General features: G+C 51.6%; 1 protein-coding gene across 21 annotated transcripts in view; it reads right to left on the bottom strand.

Annotated features, from left to right (window-relative positions):
- Positions 1-19,530, bottom strand: part of CAMK2G (calcium/calmodulin dependent protein kinase II gamma) — a 54,017-nt gene that overhangs the window by 28,537 nt on the left and 5,950 nt on the right. For all 21 annotated transcript variants that reach the window (XM_057530515.1, XM_057530522.1, XM_057530519.1 and 18 more), the window contains exons 3-10: positions 12,760-12,819; positions 5,421-5,475; positions 4,488-4,553; positions 2,190-2,262; positions 1,942-2,044; positions 1,430-1,513; positions 900-994; positions 206-328 (exon numbers count right to left, since the gene is read on the bottom strand). In XM_057530515.1, the coding sequence (XP_057386498.1) occupies positions 206-328; positions 900-994; positions 1,430-1,513; positions 1,942-2,044; positions 2,190-2,262; positions 4,488-4,553; positions 5,421-5,475; positions 12,760-12,819 (659 nt within the window). The remainder of the gene's footprint in view (positions 1-205; positions 329-899; positions 995-1,429; positions 1,514-1,941; positions 2,045-2,189; positions 2,263-4,487; positions 4,554-5,420; positions 5,476-12,759; positions 12,820-19,530) is intronic.

The following is a 19,530-nucleotide window of genomic DNA, read 5'->3' as shown; positions in this document are numbered from 1 at the left end:
CAGTTAGTCCCAGTCGCCTCCCCAACTCCTCCTGGTGACATTTGCTGCCCCTGGGCCCCACCCAGTCCCCCCTCCTCTCTGCTGGGTCTTAGCTCAGGGCCCAAAATGATTATTCTCTATTCATAAGAAGGAGGGTAAAGACAGTGCTATGCGCACATTGAAGCTGACATCCCTGATCTCCTTGATCTCGGTGGAAGACACTTACACAGACCCATGGATGCTTGAGAGCCTGGTCAGCTGTGATACGCTTTGCAGGGTTTATGGTCAGCATCTGGTTGATCAAGTTCTTGGCTTCAGGAGTCACCGTGTCCCACTCTGGTGATGGGAACTAAGGAGCGGGAACAGGAGAAGGAGTGATATGAAATTTGTGAGCCTCATATCCCCTATAATTGGGGTACTCTGTGTTACCTAAAGCTGCCCAGCAGGGTGTGGGAAAGTCCTGGGGTATCCCAGGATCAGGGTCAACTTAAAGACCAGGAAAGGAAAACAGAATAATCATGGTTAGAATGACAGAATATCAGACCGGGGGACTCTGACATCTTCTGGTTCAACTCCATCTCTCTACTAGGAGGAATCAATTGTTCAGCGCTGTGCCGAAGGCCCCACTGCAGTGGGAGAGCCACCAGACTTCTCATCCCTATGTCATGCAGCACACCACACAGCCACACCATTCTTTGCAAATAATAGACCAAAGGGCTTCAGTGGACTCCGTGACTTTACAGCTACCAAAAACGGTTGTGCAAAAAACCTGCTCCCTGGGACATGTGGTGCCAAGAATTGAGGCCTATATGCCCATCCCTGGGTCCTCAAAGTCCCTGACACTCCCTGTACCCTGTGACACACTCAACACACCCCTTCCCTGGTCAGAGCCTGAGGGGCAGGAACAAACAGGTCCTTACATCATAGGCTCCAGCCTTGATCTGCTGATACAGCTTGTGTTGATCCTCATCCCAGAAGGGAGGGTAGCCCACCAGGAGGATATACAGGATGACCCCTACAAGACAGGACACAGGTCACTGGGGTCAGTCACCTGCTTTGCTGAGGAACCAAGAAAAGCCACACAGGGCTCAGAGCCACCCAGAAAGTCAAGGCCATACCAGAAGGAGAAGTGAATGGCAGCCAATAATGCTGTGCCACTATGCTTCACTCCCCACGTCACCAAGCCACGTCCGGGATTTCTTTAGGCACAACCCACCTGCTAAGGCATGGGCAAATCCCTCTTCAAGAAGGATGCAACATCATCTAGGAAATACTTGGGGAGAAGGGTGTGATGGGAACAGCCATCCCGGGGACACCAGAGCAAACACCGTGAGTTCACATATACCAGACGCCTGTGGGACCCACAAGGAAGAGCAATGCCTCTCTCTTGCCATCGCTGGAAGTCGAGGGCCCTTAACACCAAAAAGCTGAGTGTGTGGAATGGGCTTACCGCAGGCCCAGATATCCACAGGTTTTCCATAGGGATCTTTCCTCAAGACCTCAGGGGACAAGTAACCTGGGGTGCCAGCAAAACCTGTAGCGGAAGAGACAGCGGAGGCACACTGAACCCACTTTCTCTTTCATTAAATCCACATTAGCAATTTCCCCCAAGTCCCTTCTTACTCCTGTTGCTTTTGCTACATAAGCTCTCAGCACATGGGCAGCAAGAGATGACGGGCTGGGCTTCTTGTAGTGCCCGGAATCTAAATCAGAGGGCAAGTCCATGTGTCTACCAGGAATTCCCATCCTCCCCAGAGGCAGCAAGAACACAGTGCTGACAGCAGCAAGTCTCACTGTACTGCGTCATGGAGGGCCAGGGGGAGTTCTGCACCCTCCCCTCCTCCAATCCCTGAGGAGCCCAGGGCCATTAAGGGTCTGGCTTCTAGTTATGAAAGAGGAAGGCAGATCAGGAAGAGGAGGAAGGGCGGGGGCTGCATTCCAGGAAGACAGGGTCACTCTTACCAAACCAAGCCTGTTGCTCTCCCTGTACTTCGATGGCTAGGCCAAAATCAGCCAGCTTGACTGCGGCACCCTTGCATTTACTCGCCAGCAGGAGGTTCTCAGGCTGTATAAGGAAGACAGAGAACCTCGTGAGGCACCCACCCCGCAGCCCAGAGGGAGCCTAGTTTGGGCCTCGCAGTACTACCATCTGGCACCAGGTGGCGCCAATGCTTCACAAGCAAGAGGCAAAGGGGGAACCTGGGTAGTACCTTCAGGTCCCGGTGGACAATGTCATGCTGGTGGATGTGGTTAACACTCTCCAGAATCTGATGTATACAGTGGCTGCAAAAGCAGAGGAAAGGTCAGTTCAGGGTTAAACCATCCATGACCACACGCTGTGGACAAAAGCACTTATCTCTGGGTCAGGGATTCACAGAGAACCACTCAATGAGGAGGTAGAACCTTGGACTTCGGACATCATCTGTTCAACCTACTTTATAGAAGAGGAAACTGAGGCCCAAGCAGATTAAGTAGTTTGTCCAGGCTCTCCTGCTAGATAATGGCAGAGGGCAGACTAGAACAGGGTCCACCATGCCTCCTTAGACTGTAAAGACCCAACATATTCAATTTGTTTCCAAGAAACTGGGGGACATCTCAGAATCCTGAGAAAGAGAGACCATCCAACTCCTTCCTTGTTTCTCTTCCCCCCTGTGGTAACTCTGTTCTTGGAGAAGAGGCTTGTGGTAGCAACTCAGGAAGGATAGTCCAACTTATTAGCCTAAGCTGTTTTGGGGGTCGGTACACTCATTCTTTCATTTAAACATTTATCGAGCACCTACAGGCATTGTGCTTGGTACCACACCAGCTGTAAAGATGACCCAGTGCCTGCCCTGAAGTTTATCATCTAGTAGGGGAGATAAAACAAGTACATAGGCACCATCAAGAAACAAGGTACTAAAGAGGGTTCCAAACAGGCACCTGAGGAGCATTTCTGATCATGATTTTTCATAGAAAAAGATAAACTAACCTAGAGTCACATTCAGCTGCTGATTCATGAATCCACCTTCCAAACCATCCTGCCACACTTGCGGTCAAACTCCTGGTGGGGTGTACTGGCAGTCTAGAGCACTGGTGAAAGCTGGGGGATGATTATGGCCCCCAGAGGACATCTGGCAATGCCTGGAGACATTGCTGGTTGTCACAACTGAGAGGGACGGTGCTACTGGCATCTAGCAGGTAGATGCTTCTAAACCTACAATGCACAAGAGGGGCCCTAACGACAAAAAATTATCTGGCCCAAATGTCAGTAGTGCTGAGGCTGAGGAACCCTGGCCTAGAGAATGGAGCAGGTACTACCAAGTGTGTGCTGAGCTGGTGACCTGGACTTATTTTTCCTTCCTTTAAAATCTGATGCTGGGGCTTCCACAAGAGCCAAAGGGTCTTGCTGGGTTCCTGGAGGCTGAGGCTCAGGCCTCCCTATAGGACACAGCCCAAGAGTAGGGCAAAGAGACTTTAAGACTGAGCTGAAGAGGCGAGTCTCCACAGAAATATATAATTAGAACAGAGCCAGGCTAGCAGGGAGAGTCTTCTGGCCAAAAATGGCAAAAGTGCGAACTGTCCCAGCAGAGCCAGGCCAAGCCCACTGGTACAGTCACCCGCCCCAGCTCCCCCTCCTCCCCGCCAGGCTCCCTGAGCTATCACTGCCTCCTCCCGCCCAGAGCCTAGTCCTCCCCTGCTGGCACTGGAATTCATCTCCCACTTGAGAATTTTTCCTGAGGCTGAAGCATCTGAGGTTGATCAGCAAACACTGGCCTCTCAGGGTTGAGAAATCTGTGAGGAAGCTGTGCTCCCCCACCCTCCAGAGGCAGCCAGGGCTGCCACATACGCCTGAGAAGCTGTAGGCAGGATGATCAAAATCAGGTTGTAAGGACATCACCCGAGAGAAAACTCAGGGCGGGGGAGGAGCCGAGGAAGGAAAGGCAGGCCAAACAAGCGCCCAAGAGCTGTGGTGTGGGAGGAATTCTGCTGTGTCACACGAAGGAGCTGCCAGGGCTTCCTGGAGGGCTGGGGGCTGAAGGGTATGGCTGAGGAATGGTCCTTTAGCCCGCGGAGCCCCACATGGGGGCTGGTGATGGTGGTCAAGACACAAGGTGATTCAGGCTGAAATCTCCCAGGAAGGTTCCCTGGTTGGATTATTAACCCAGACATTTACACTCCTTTGGGACACAAACCATGTTTTCTCCATCTCTGGATCATCCCCAGGATGCCTCGTATGCAGTAGGATTTGTCAAAAGAAAGAAGCAGGGATAGGGAGGGTCCTTGGGCCCTTGTGTGTAGGCGGTGGTGCAAAGAAAAGGTATTTCTGGTGTGAAAGCGTAAAGGAGATATGTAAGAGCTTTGCAAAAAAACTGATCTGGGAGTGCTGAATTATTAACTCCTAACAATACCCACGGAATGTAGCCTGAGTCCAGCTCTACAGAATCTTTGTCCAGATAAGAGCTCTTCTGATCTCCCCCAAAGACGATTCAAATAGGCAGGATACCTGGCCCCCAGGGCCCTCATCTCACCTGGCATCAGCTTCACTGTAGTATTCTCTGGCCACAATGTCTTCAAACAGCTCCCCACCGGTAACACTGCAACCAACAAAGAGGGTCAGAGGAGGCAGGTCAGGTGTCCAACCCCAGCATCCAACAGGTAACAGGTCACACTGTACAACAGCTTTAGAGAAGTGTCAGCTCTACATGCAGTTTGTCTGAGAGCCCAGAGCACGCCAATCCTTCAATGACATGGAGCTTCTCCTTGGGACAACATGGGCCCTCCCTTCCCCCTGCACATTTCTGTTTCTGTAACCTATAGATTAGCTAATACTCTGGTAAAGATGAATATACAGGCATCTAAGAGAAAATAATCAACCTACTCAAACAGTCATAGCTTTATTTGAGACCAATATGAATACGAAGATTCAGCTGCCCAAGAATGACAGACCTACCACTGAAGTTGAAGAATAATGAGACCAAGGACACAGAGACCCAACCCGGAAAATACCAAAGAGGCATTTCTAGGAGGTGAAGAGCCACTTTTAAGAAATTAAACCATAACCGAAGTGGAGGAGAGACCAACGGGAGCCTAGTTTATGACTAATAAAAGGTACCTTCAATTTCCCAGAATTTTTAAGGTCATGCAAAGACCTATGTTCTACTTCTTCACTAAGGACAACACACCAAGAAACAAGAAAAAAGCGTCTGCACAAGGTGTGCTGCTGAACAGAAATGCAAGAGCAATGCCATCCCGGGGTTCAGAGCCCGGGGGAGATACTGAGCAAGGAGACCCTCGGTAACCTGCCCATTACCAGAGGAAGTTCAAAATCAAACCCCTCTCCGCGGGCAAAGGAAGGGGACCCTCGGCAGTGGCTGAAGACCCAGTTTAGGCCTTTTTTCCAAGCCTTCCTCTTGAGCCAGCTGGAGGGAAAGGCCCCCACACCCTCAGAAAGCGGCACTTACAGGTCAAACACGAGGTAGTGAAACCCTTCTTCAGAAATACTGTCATGGAGGCGTACTGCAAGAGAGGAGATGGGGACAGAGATTAACAGAGAGAAAACCTGGAAATCCTACTCCTCTCCTCCTTGGCCACCCCAGCCCTGCCCCATCCTGCCAGCCCCACAGGCTCTCTCCTGAGAATGGGCAGACGCCCAGCAGCCCCGGTCCAAGGCAACATGGCCACAAAGCAGAGACGATCAGACAGACCCCAGGTCCAGCGCTCTGGTCGCCACCTCAGACTGCCTACAATGTAGGCGAGAGACAGAAGCTTTGTGGCTAAGAAGTAAAGACAGGACGGAGAAAAGCAAGAACCTTCTTCCCAGAGGGGCTGGTCCCAGAGAAGGTAGTCCTGGGATATGACATGTGAGGGTGCAACGCAAAGCGAGCAGCACCGAGGGACACAGACTGCAGGGGGACAGAGAACGACAAGATGGGAGAGCCTGAGAGCCTGGAGTAAATGGGGACAGAAGAATTAGAGGGAGGGGAAGAAGTGGGAAAGGCAGAGCCCAGCAGGGAGGCGCGTGGAGGGAGGATGACAGATGGTGCGCACGGGAGGCAACACACAGAGTCAGGCGATGACAACAATAACCATTTATTAAGTGCTCACGACGTGCCAGGCCTTGTGTTAGGCTCTTTGCGTACATTACTTATGCTACAAGCATTTACTGAGTGACTACTGTGTGTTGGACCCTGTGGTAGATAGCGGGATTTAGGAAGGACATAGTACTGGCCTTCAAGGAGTTTATTATTCCTGATGACCACCCCGAGATAAGTATTACTCCCATTCCACAGATGAGGACACTGGACGCTCAGGGACATACAGTTTCTTGCCAAAGGCCAAAGATGTAGTGGGTCCAAATGTGAACCCAGCTCTTTCTGACTCCAAAGACTGGTCCATATCACTGTTTCCTATAAGAAATGTGGAGTAGCCCACACACCCAGGCAACAAAGCAATGGAGCCCGGAGAGAAACCACTCACGAATGTGCCTACAACAGCATCAAAGACGGCTCCGAGAGGCTACTGCATGGAGCTGCAGTAAAGGCTGCAAGAAAAGGCTGGCGAGCAGAATCCCTTCCCACTCCCCACCTCCAGAGCTCGTGGGCAAAAGCTCAACCTAATGTCTTCTGAGGTCTCCTCTTCAAGCCTGTGCCCACAAAGCCACCTCGGGGTTAAATGCCAACCCTTGAGCATCATTCTAATGCAAACACAACTGTGTTTTGGCCAACCATCCTAGCTGCTCCTGTCCCTTCCCTCACCTGCACTCTCTTGATGGGGAGCCTATGTTCCAAAGGGTTTCTTCCGTTTGACATTCACTCCATCCCTCAGCAGTTCCAGGAGCACCTTGCAGAGCACTTCAGGAATGGCCTGACACCAAACCAACCAGTGAAGTTCTTGGATACAAAGAAATCACAGCGTCTCTTCCATGTCTGGCCCCAACCAGCTCAAATGACAACTACCGTTTCCAGTGTGAGAGCGTTTCATCAGGGCTGAGGCACTTTCCTACATACCCTTCCCACCAAAGCAAGATCAGCCGAATGTAAAGTACAGGCACTCAGCCATCACTAGAGCCCTGTGGTTTTCCTCACTTGACAAATGAGGACTCAGGCCTGCCAGGGCTAGAACCAGGGCCTGACAATTGTTTATGCTTCATATTGCCAACCTTATTAGATCTGATCTGGCTACTCAACCCAAAATTCCACCAGAACTCAGTATTTCTGCAATTTACCAATGGGATCAAAGGCAAGTGGTACTTCTAAAACCCCTCCTCCTCAAATGATTCTCTCCTATACTCGGGCACATAAGCTCATACTTCTCTAGGCCTGTGGGGGACAGAAGGAAGGAGCTATAGCCAGACCCCTGCCTCCCTTCCACCCTAACTGAGCCAGGCACGCTCAAGCGAGCTGCCCCAAAGCCCTGCCACCCTCCCTCCTCACTTGTGGGCCGCTGGCGGGAGTTGGTGTCTCACGCTGAGTCCTGCTGCAGCTGCTGCTACCTTGCTTCCAAGAGGACTTTCCATTTAATTAAAAATTTGCTACTAAAAAGCATTAAAGTGTGTAACACAAATAATCCCCTGGAAATCAGCTGTCCCAGAAGCTAAAGACCAGCTTCATTAGGGAGGTGACTAACAGCAGCAGGATGATGCACTGACAGGGCAGCAGGTACGATGCTAACAGCCACTCCCAGGGGAGTCCTGCCGCCTGGCCCTGCCTCCCCAGGATCCCCGCCCCCAGACCCACCCGCCCCGAACCCAGCACAGCAGGGCTGAGAACAGGGCAAGAAGGGCAGGCACCCATGCCTCTGCCCAGGCAGGGAGTCATTGGAACTTGCCCTCCTCCAGGAAGGCCACACACGGAGCCCAGGTGGGAGGAAGCTGGGAGGGGAATCAGAAGAGCGGAGCAGCAAAGGAAGACTAATCCTCCCAGGCCACCCAGCCCAGAGAACGGCTTTGATGTGTGTCTCAGAGCGTGGCACCGCCAAGACGAGGAGGGACAGGTGTGCAAGGCTCCATCGCTGAGCAAGACTGCTATCTTTTTTTTTTTTTCCATTTGTAAAGAAAATTAACAGGGGACTGAGAACAAGACGAGAAACCTGAATGCACCACTCTAACTGCCAACCTAGCAGATTCTTGATAATAATGATCCAAATTACAATACCTAACTCTTAGTTCAGCTGCTTCAATGTGCTTGGCATTGTGCCAAGTGCTTTTACACATGTCATTTGACTGAACCCTTGCATTAGCTCTGTCGGGTAGGTACTTCTATCACCTCCATCTAACAGGACAGGAAACGGTGGCTCCAAGAGAAACTCACCCAAAGTTATACTGAGTGGCAGAGCTGAGACTTGAGGACAAAGCAAACTGACAGCAAGATCCCTGATTTTGTGGAACTGCCTGCCAGGGAGTCACTTCCTCCATCTTCTTAGGCAAAGGAGCTCCAACCTGTCCCCACTAGCCCTGGCCATTCTGATTCACTCAACAGTGTCCATTCGGCACCTCCCTGAAGCAGGCGTGACTGTACATGCCACGGACACAGCTGTGAACAAGGGAAACACAGCTCTGCCACTGCGCAGCCTCTGGGGGATCGGGGAAGACGGGCTTTAAAGAAGCACTTACACAAATGCATAACCAAGCAGTACTGTGCTGAGGGCTGTCAGGGAGAAGTAAAGGATGCTACGGATGCGTGGGGAAAAAAAAAAATCCGACACCCAGGCCATTCCACAGTCATGAGAGGGTACGAAGGCCAAGGAGGACCAGACCAACTCTAGACAGGAAGATCTGGAAAAGGAGTATGAAGCATTTACTGCATTACAGTGATAAACCTAATTATTGTTCTTTACAAACTGGAAGGAAGAACAGGCCAAAAAAAACACTCGATGTCTCATACCTTCAAGTACTGACAAAGCCACAACGCAAATTTTGTGGCTGTTTCCAATTCTTTAAAAACCACCCAACAGTACGCCACATTTTAACTAACAAACTTTGGTCAAAAAAGCACTGACAAAGTATCACTGTTCATGTCCATGGAAATAACACAGTGGGAAGGAGGTCCTGTCATCCCATGGGCTGGTGAGGGATGAACGCTGTCCTCCAGAAGCAGGTGGGCAGGGATTTGGGAGCTGCTCAGTTATGATCCAGTTTCCTTCTCTTTCTTTACAACTGCTTTTACTACACTTACTATTAGCTGTATGGGCCCTGGGCCCAAGGTAAAACGCAGCCAGGCTTGAATAACTTGCGAACTGAGTTGGGTCTGGGAGTCTAGAAGGGATCACTTCTGGGAGCTGGAATCTCCATTTTCATCATTTCCATTTATTTCCTAGGCCTCCTTTGCTTGCTGAACCTTCTCAAAACAACTCCATGAAGAGGCACAGATGACAAAACGGAGGCACAGGTGGGTGAAACCATGTGCCGGAGGTCACAGCTAACCAGCAAATCCCAGATTCAAACCTAGAGGACTTGACTCTAAAGCCACAGACCTTTGCTTCTCCACGTGCAGTCCATGAATCAGCAGCGTGAGCATCACCAGGAGATGTGAGGAAGCTCAGGTCCACCCCAGACCTACTGAATCAGTCTGAATTTTAACACAATCCCTAAGTGATTCACGAGCACATGAAAGTTTGAGAAGTGCTGCTCTAAACCACAATGCTAGACTGTGATGAAACTGCTGGGGCAGCTCAGCACGTAGGAAGACAGAGTCTATTCATTAGAGGAATTTAGAGCAGGGAGCAAGCAGGGCACAGGTAGAAGACACTTCATTCAGACTTTAGATGATTAGCACTACTGCCGTTTCCTCCTCTCAACTCCACGCCTCTGGCCACTCTCCCAGGGCTGTTTTAGGTCCTGCAGGATGCCTCAGAACCAACAGGCTTTAAAAAAAAAAAAGTAGACTTTACCTTTTAGAGCGATTTTGGGTTCATAGCAAAACTGAGAGTAAAGTACAGAGAGCTCCCACCTACCCCCTGTCCCCACACACGCACAGTGTCCCCCACCATCAACATCCCCACCGGAGCAGTGCGTTTGCTACAGCTGAGGAGCCTACACTGACACATCATTATCGCCCAGAGTCCATGGCTTACATTAGGGTTCACTCTTCCAACAGGCTTTCAACTCCTGGGGCAGAATATCTATCAGGGAAAAAAACTGGGGGAGCCTGGCTCCTTGTACCAAATACCCTTCTGAATTCAAGTACCTAAGAGTCTGACAATAACCAGAGGTGGACCATATGCTCTCTGCACTCAGCTTCCTCAGTTCTGCACCACTCTTGGGCTGGTCCACTTGTATCCTTGAGGGATGGAGTTAGAGGCTAGAGCCAAAAGGGCCACAGCTCTGAAGGACGGAGCAGCGGAGAGAGGAGAGGAATACTGAATTAAGGGGACAAAACTGTCTCCTCTTCTGCCACAAGCCAGGTCCGGCTCCATGGCAACCCCGCCTCCTGGACCTGCAGCTCCCCCACATCTTCAGGAGTCCTGGTTCCCACTGGACACCAGATAGCCTGGCTAGCCTGCTCTGCCAGGACATGGTCCTGACTCACCCTTCCCTCTCCCTGCCCTTGACCCCAAAATAGGGCCTCAGACCAACACGCTCAGGATCTGGGAGCAGTCGTGAAACAGAAGCACAGTTCTAGGCGATCAGATGCTGACAAAGGGAGTGTGCCTTGCCTGGCCTTCCCTGGGTCCTGCTCCCTCCCGAACAGAGCAGATGGCTGGGGTAGATGGTCACTCCACCTGCCTTAATTCTGAGCTGGGGGCAGGTGATTAAAAAGAACAAAAAGCGGGGGGGCTACCAAACCAAGTAAAGTCTAAAAGGTCGAAAAGTATATATCTAATTTAAAAGAAAACATAAAAAGAAGGCTCGGGCATTATTCAGCTAGAATCCGAGTTTTGTACTTGCCGGTTGATTCTCCATTGTCTTCATCCTACCCTGACCCTGCTGTGGTCAACCATGCCCATGTCACAGGTAACGCAGACATGGTTCTGCCTCCTGCATCATCTACCCCACCCCTTGTTCTCCTCCCTCCAGGAGGACAATTCATCATTGCTCTACGAGTTGGTCACCTGGGACATAAGGAAAGGAAGTTGCTGTCCGCAGACCCTGAGACCCGGGACTGGAACACCAAAATGCTTCTGTGCTCGTGGATGGCTTTAGTCACCCACATTCTTTTTTTCTCCTGCTCTGGAACTGCTAGGTCAGAGGTCACAAGCTCACAAAGCCTAGAGGGACCAGGTAGGCAGTACAAATGTGAGATAACAGCAAACACAGTGGCCAGCGGGCTAAAGGGGCAGCCACTGCCCAGCCCCAGCTGATTCCGGCCACATATGGATGTGGGCTCAGCAGAGCCAAACCTTCTGATTTGAAAGATTGGGAAATAGAATTTTTTTCAAAATGTGAAATCTCGTTTTAAAATACTGGCAAACAATACAAATATTTTTAAACCACTGGGCCGGCCAAACAAAACACGCCTGAGTCTGTGACTGCTGTTTTAGCTGCTCCTCTCATCATTTCTCTTCTACCTAAGGCAACACTTCGGTCCCCACCGTCCTGTTTGCAGGTGAGGGTCTAACTTCAGAGAGCTCCGGTAGTTCCAAACCCAGGAATTGTGGGCTGAGAGGTGCTGGCTCCGTGGAAGACTGCACCAGGCAGAGCTGAGCACCAGCGATGCCAATCTGCTTCGGGTGTAATCCAAGCTGCTGATTGCCATCTATAAAGCCCTGCACGGCTGCAGTTCTGGTTACCTCACAGCTCCTCTCCCCTTGGGCTGGAGTACGACCTCACTCTCCTACCTAAGAGCTCCCGGTGAGCACTCCAGCCCGAGATCTGGGAAGCCGGAGGCTGAGTACCTCTGGAGGAAGCATCGAGCTTCGGCAAGTCGCCTTACAGCCCCAGCTGCCAACCCAGCGGAGTGGGAGGCCTCCAGGGCACTGTGGGAGCCCCGATATTGAGGCTGTGCCTGAGGAGCGCGGAAAACGTGTTGTCCTTTGTGATGATCACAGCTTTCAGGGAAAACCTAGGAGATGCTCCCTGCTCTGCCTCAAGTCAAGCCCGGGGCTTCTGCTCAGACACTGCAGCCAGCCCAGTTTCTGTTCCCTCTGCAAGAAGCACCGAATTGGGGCCAGCGTTTTTGGCAAAGACTACTTCAGCTGAACAATGTAAAACGGAGCTGGAGTGGGCTGTGGCAGGCAAACCTCCTCGGCTTTAGAACAACCAACAATGTGCTCCTGTCCCGCATGTCAGGGTGGGAGCAGGGAGAAATCCTCTTATTTTTCTCCTTCTCCATCCGAGTGGCTCCTGCCATCCCATCTCCAGAGAAGCCAGGCGGGTGGGCAGCTTGCTTTCCCGGCTCCGGGGAATACAAACGGGAGCACCATGGAAACCCCCAGAGTGTGCACGACACCGCAACAGGAACAAAACTTTTTCAAGTCCAGAAACAAAATCCGGACCCTTTTATGACGGCCATGGAAGGCCCCTGGTGAGGGATGCTGGCAGGCTACTAGCCCAGAGCCTCACACGCCGAGGACCGGGACCTCAGCCCACAGATGGAAGGAGAGGGGAAGAAAGCGAGTCTGAAACATATTCTGATAGCTCACTCCCAGCCCTGAGGTGGCACCACAGGGATGGAGACACTCAGGTCTCTGAACGAGAACACCCCAGAATTCTGAGCAATATATGGCTGCTATCCTGCTTGGGCAGAAAAAGACACCAGGCAAAGGCCAAGGGACAGAAGTGGTTCCCTACACAAAAACAGTGGATTTCTGTTCTCTCCAACTTCCACAAAATGCCCAAGAAATGCTCTATATAAGGGCACTTACCAATGTTTGGATGCTTCAAAAGTCGGCATATCCGGGCCTCACGTTCTAGTTTCTGGTGATCTAAGAGCAGAAGAGAGACAACAAAAGCCATCAAACATCCATTCTATTTGTGGCCACCTGGCTATTCATATGCTTTCAATTCTTAGGCACCAACTATGCCCTTTTTACAATTTGCTGAATTAATACAGCAGGTCACGGCAATTCTGGAGACAAGTATTAATGACAACCTTTTCCTGATGAAGAAGTGCCTTAGGAAAGCTTCCCAAGTCAGTGAGTGGCAGAGCCAGGATATGAATCCAGGTCTTTAACTAAAACTGTAGTGCTCTTTCCACCACAGCAGGGATTTCACTGGGCCAGTGTGTCCAGAATCTCTTCCTTGTTGCAAATACTAATAATAATGGCTAAGTTTTATTGAACACCTACTACAAGACCAGATATTGTGCTAAGAGTGCTGCATATATTCTCTAATACAGTCTTCATGGCAACCCTGAAACATAATGATGCTGACAATGAAGATGGTGATGATTTGAAAAAAATAATAATACTAGCTAACATTTATTGAGAGCTTACTTCTACACCAGGCAGATACATATTTTAATTTAGTCTCAGAACAATGCTGTGAGGTTGGTAGTATTATGATGCCTGTTTTGCAGAAATCCTGCTTCTCCCCAGGATCCTCGTGGCTGTCCACTGCTGAGAGCTCTGACCTCTTGGCACTCAGGCTCTGGGGTTACTCTGTTTTGGTGAAATGACCAGAATCCAAGAGCCCACAAATCTAAGCAAGCTGTGTTGGTCAGTTCCTTCCCCAGGAAGGCAGAGCTCCAGGAAGTAGAAAGAGAGGCTGCTACTACTCAAAGCAAGGTGGCTTAGAAGCCCTGCCTACTCTACCCGCCCCCATCTCTACTTGCTGGAATCCTGCCAAAGTTACCTGCTTCACAGAGTCTTCCCTGTTCCTCCTGGTAGTCTGTGACTTCTCTCCCCATGACCCACCCCCGTCTCCCACAGCACCTCTTATAATTCTCACATCACACATTAAATCGTACATTAAATCTTTCGGTCACAAGCTCTTCAAAGGGTGGGACCTCTCTGCGTGATGCTTCCTAGAGTTCCTTCCATATCAGAGGCTTAATAACGGTTTGTCAATAACATTGACAGTAGTAGTAAAAACTACTATTTACGAAGCATTTACTATATGCCAGGCAGAGGCACGGATTATCTTATTTCATCCTCACAGAAACCCTGTGAAGTGGAGGATCTGATTAGCTCCATTACATTGTAAAGGAGGAAACTGAGGCTTAAAAGGTTCAAGTAACCTGGCCAAGGTCCCACAGACAGGCAGTGGATGCAGGTGGTCCGAGCCTAGAGCCCTCTTTCTCCATTGCTATGATGTAATGACAAGATAAAGAAAAGTGAGAGTATCAAGTAAAGACTCCAGGCTTTGGGGGGCATAGTCCAGTTCACCTCAACTTCTCCAGGTCCAGGCAGATACTTTCCCATCCATAGCTGCCAAGCAATTCCCGCCTCCCTTGGTAGGGGCTTCTGCCCATCCCACCTCTACCTAAATAGCAAAGAGCCTCTGTAAAGCCTCCCATGACCCTCACAACCCTCACAACCATCTTACCAGGCAGGTGCATTGATTATCCCATTTCACAGATGATAAAACAGGCCCAGAGAAGTTAAATAACTTGCCCGAGATCCTACAGCAGGAAAGGGACAGAACTGTGATTTCAGGCCCAGGCCTGCCTGAGATAATGTACGGATTATAGATGAGAAGGAATTCATATTTATTGTTTCACCAACCACCCTCAGCTTTGTCCTAAACTTTCCCTCTAGGGACAGCTCTGCTTTGTGGAAGAAGGACGTGGGGACAGGCAGAGATTAGTTCCTGCTGCCTAGCTAATCCATCCCAGCTGTCCAAAGATCTGGGTCAGGCCTTCCTCGAGTTCAGTATGACCACTGACCAGGATGCAGCCAGGAGAACTCCAGGTAACCCCACACTGCCTGGGATCCCTTAGGGCCAGGGACCTTCAGAAGGTAGGCAGTTGAGGAAGCAGCACTAGCCCTGCCTGGTGGCAGGGGGGCTTGCTTCTTCCAGATCTGGCCAGAGGATGTCAGGGTGACCCCACCTTCCTCCCCATCCCTGGACGTGGGATGGCGGTACCAAGCTAGTCACCCTAAAGCTGAAGACCCACCAGCCCTCTCTCTGACCACTCACCTCACACCCTCCAACCCCCAACTGTCGGGCTTGGCTGCCTGGGCAGGTGCAGGAGAACAGTATCTTGCCATGCGGAGGTGGCAGCTGAGGGGAAGGCCCAGAAGATTAATGTTTATCTCCTCCCTTAAGACTCTTACTGGCTAATAGTTACAGTTCCACAACAGCAAAAGCACTAAAAATACAGATGCTCTGGCTTTATCAGTGACTCAGAGTAAGAAGAGAAGAGACACAGAGTCACACTCCCAGCTCCTTGAAGGAGCTGCCCAGGGTCCAGAGGGTCCTAGATAGTCACTTAGTTCGACCCTAACTCCAAGGAGCTGAGCCCCACATTCTGCCCAAGGCCTGTGTCTCCTCTGAACCTCGGGCTGCGTCTTGGTCCTTGCTCTGATCCTTAGTCATGGAGTCTGGCCATTAACACATCAGCTTTGGAGTCAGAGAGCCCTAGGCTGAGTCCCAGAGCCGCCACGTTGGGTGAGTTATTAAACCCATCTGAGCCTCATTCATTCACTCAGAAAATATTTATTGAGGCCTACTATGTGACAGGCACTGTTCCAGATGCTGGGGATATGGCAGTGAACAAAAGAGATAATAATCCCCACCCTCATCGAGCTGATATCCTAGAGGAGCTGGGGGTGGGGAGGGACAGACAGTAACAACTGGATGGTACGTTGGATGTCGTGGTAAGTGCAATGGAGAAAAATAAAGCAGGGAAGCGCGAGAGTGGACACTTAAAATAGGTGGTCAGGGAACACCTCAGCAAGGAGGTGACGTTTGATTAGAACCTGAAGGAGGTGAGAGAGTGAGCCAGGCACATAGCTTGGGAAAAAGTTTCTTCGCTTCTAAAATGGAGGCAGCGATATCCGTGGATTAAATGATGTATTTGGGTAAACGCTCAGCACAGTGCCTGGCACACAGGGAGAGCCTCCTTTCCAAGGGCCCAGTGATAAGACGGAGGAGACCTCCCAGGCTGGGCTTGTGCCCATGGCCATCACCAGAGACACGAGAGAGTCGGGCCCACTCTCCCTCAGCCTGGGCAGTCATGGGGTCCACAGCACAGCAGCTGAGCCCTCCAACCTGGCTCCATCACAGCCTCCTGTTTGGGGGGGGCCCGCCTGTGTCTAGCGCCTACAGGGGAAGGTTAACAACAGGGGCTCATCAGACAGAGGACAGCCCAGGAAATGCCGCTGCCCGTGGGATCCCTGGTCTTCCTCGGCCTCAGCCTTGCTGGCTGTGGCGCCCTGCCATCCCGAAGCTCTGCTCAATGAGCCGTGTGGTTTCTGCTTACCACGTTCTCCCTGCCTCCTTACTCCTCACACAGCCAGCCAGCACCCCACCTCTCCAGCTATTGTCTCCTGTCCCTTTCCCCCCTCACTTCCGGTCCTGTTGTCCCCTCCAGGGCTGCTCCATGTCTGGGAAAAAGCAAAGGGCTCCACCCCAGCAGCAGTGGTGTTTGAGGAACAAGTAAGTTTTGCAGAGCATCTTTTCCAGATGCAAGGTCTGTCCTGTAAACTCGCATCCCCAGCCCCAAAAGGGGTGAGGCCACTGAACTGGCCTGGTCCACAGTGGTAGGTCCAGGTCCTGTCTTGGCATCCCAAGGTGATAACACATCAGCCGGTGCTCTTGTCACAAAGGCAGCCTTCTCCCTTGAGAGCCCCCTCCTTCCAGTGACCACTGAGCTTGCCGTTCCTAGGGAATAGCCCAGACCTTCCAAGGCTGACCCTCTTCCCACCCACCTTTCAACTGGGCTCATCCCCACCCCCTCACACGGCCCAGCCCCCCCCTTCCTGTTTGACAACGGCCACTTCCCGCTTTTGCACAGGGCCACTTCCTGCCTGCCTGTGCGCTACTGCCATGGAGAGACCCACCCCTGCCGGCCTTCAGCCCAGCTCCAACCATAGCCCTCTGCAAGGATTTCCCCTCAAGAGCAGAGGTGGCAACAGGAGCAGAAAGCAGAAGCAGCCGTTATCGAGATCCCGCTTCAGGCTTTCCTAACAGCCCACCCAGGGCAGAGCCAGGCCCTGGGACACAAGGATCCCTGGAGGCCTCACCTCTCCCGCTTTCTGCCCAAGCGCTTCAAGACTTGGTTCAGGGCACCACAAAGGCCGAATACCCTTGACAAGAAGGGCAGCAAGGAGTGACCAGATGCAGAAAAGAGGAAGCAGACAGTGAGGAGACGGTGCGTGACAAAGGGGCGGCAGAAACACCTCTCCCTTAGGACCCCAGGGGAGATGCCCACTCCAAATTCACTTTCCTTCCCCAACAGGATCGGGGCCCAGGGAGGGCCGGTCAGATTCTCCACAGCCCTGCAGAGACACGCTGGCTGATTTAGTGACATTTCTCTAAAACCACGAATGCCACCACCAGCTTCAACTAAGATCCTGCTGCCATCTAAACATACAACCCACTGTAAGTGGGAAAGGACACAGAGCCCTGCTCTGGCTATGGGGACTCTCCCCAAGTTCCAACCTCAATGACACCCTTGACTTCTCAAAGGGTATTTCAAAGGTCTGTGCCTGTGGCCCCAACATGGGTTAGGAAAAGCTTCCCAGAGCCTATTGAGTTCAGATGCTCGATGTGGGTCTCTCCTCTTGTTGCTCTTCCAAGTGCCCCCCTCCAGGCCCCCCGGAGATATCGCTCCGAGGAGTATAATAAACAAGGGCAGCATAGGGATTTGGTGTCATAATCCACATTCCCCAGCTGCTTATAAACAGCCCCTGGCCTTGGGCACTGACTAGTGGGAATCCCAAGCCACAGTCTCATTGACCTTTACCCTGCCATTGTGATGCCACATCCCTTCCTCTTTGAATCTCACTCTAAAGGTGCAAAGTGCCCAGTTAAGAGCAAAGTCCGTGTATCATGTAAGAGCAGGGGCCACAGCTTCTAATTCCTTCACACCCATACACCCGGGGACTAGCTGAGGGTTGTGAATACAGTGAGACGGAGCCTGAAATGTGCCCACGTGAACCCCTGGGGCTCTGTCCTTTAACCTGGTGTCCCCCCCTTCTCTTCAGTCCTAACTCGAGCAGTTTTAACTGGGCGACACAAAGACCTGAGCCCTACTTTGGTCTCTGAATCTTAAGACAAGAGAAGCTTTAACTAAGGAGGAAAAGGAGGGAGGCACCAAGAAGTGCCCCATAGTGAAAGTCTCCCAAACCAGCTTGGACAGAGAGAATCCCCATGGGGTCACTAGCAAGCCCCAAGAAGGCAAGGCTCTGCCTCTGGACACTCTCAAGGGCCAGAACAGGGTCAGCCGCTGAGTTCTCCATGCCCCTGGCAGGGCTCTGGGTTCCTGCAGCCTTTGCCCACTGTTTTGGTGACATTTCCTTCATGGTAACCAGCCCCAAGTAAAACATCCCAGGAAGCAGCCCCTAAAAATAGCTCCTCCCAGGGCAGCAGCAAGCAGGGGGAGGGGAAAGAGAGGGAGGAGAAAAGAGGGGAGCAGATGGGAAGCTGCTACTGCTGATAGAGCCCAGGAAGTAGAGGTGGTGTTGGGGGGAAGTGGCTGGAAATATCCCCATCATAGAGCGGTCTCTACCCACAGAGGTGGTTACAGATGACAGCAAGACCTAGCCAGCAGCAAGGAGGGATTTGCTCCACTGGGCTTAGAGCTCTGGGCCTAGACGGAGAGGTACGGGGGTGATATATCAGGATTTATCACAGGAACAAAATATCCAGAATATGTATTTTAAAGGGAAGAGTCAAAGGGTAAGTGAAGTCCATACTGCTTAAGGATGCTGGGATCTGAGCACTGGCAAAATCACTGGCATGCCTACATCTCAAAACAAACCAATCTTTTGTGTCTTGGTTTCCCCACTGGCTGTGGGACAGATCTGGCTGGCCAGGGGCAGAAGACAAAGGGCCTCTGCCGAGAGGCACTCAGAAGGTGCTAAGTGCCCATTTCTTCCTGTCACCACCCTTTTGGCACCCAGGGGATCAGGCCCACGTCAGCCCGCCAAGGTTGTCCAGAGAGCAGCAAGCACAGAGATGGGGCAGAAGCCTGTCACACCCACTCCTCCCCTTCCCTGTCTCCAGCCTCAGCAGAGAATGGGGTCAGCCACTCACCTCTAGGGTTTCAGCACAGCCTCAAAGCTTGGAGCACAGCTCCTAACAAGGGACCAGAGCAAGCAGCAGGAAGAAGCAAGCAGCAGGGCTTCCCCTACAGGATGGGGCCACCTTCCAACCTCCATCTCCACCCTATGATGCCAGCACCCCAAGTCACTCGGGGAAGGGGTGGGAGGGCAGGGAGGCAGGCCGGCCAGTGTTGTGTGAGCTAAGTCGCACAGCTCAAAGCATGACTGTGTGATGAAACTGGCCCTTAGCACAAAGAAGGGGCCTCCAGGCTGCTTCCTCATCTACCCAGGGGGAAGGGTCAGAGGAGCTCCTTCACTTATATACAGGATGCCCATTTCTCTGTCAACAGAAATTGGTCTGTTTTATCCTCAGGAGGAAAGCACGGTTTTGGATCTAATATCTAATCTCCTTAAATGCTTCCTCAAGTCTCAGAGTCCCAGCGTTCCCATGCTGCATAGATTTCTCTTTCTTCTGCCCCTCCCTCA

Source organism: Balaenoptera acutorostrata, chromosome 16, assembly GCF_949987535.1.
Source record: "Balaenoptera acutorostrata chromosome 16, mBalAcu1.1, whole genome shotgun sequence".
Lineage (NCBI taxonomy): Eukaryota > Metazoa > Chordata > Mammalia > Artiodactyla > Balaenopteridae > Balaenoptera > Balaenoptera acutorostrata.
The sequence above is the reverse complement of the archived record's forward strand: the minus strand, read 5'-3'. Positions and strand labels throughout refer to the sequence as shown.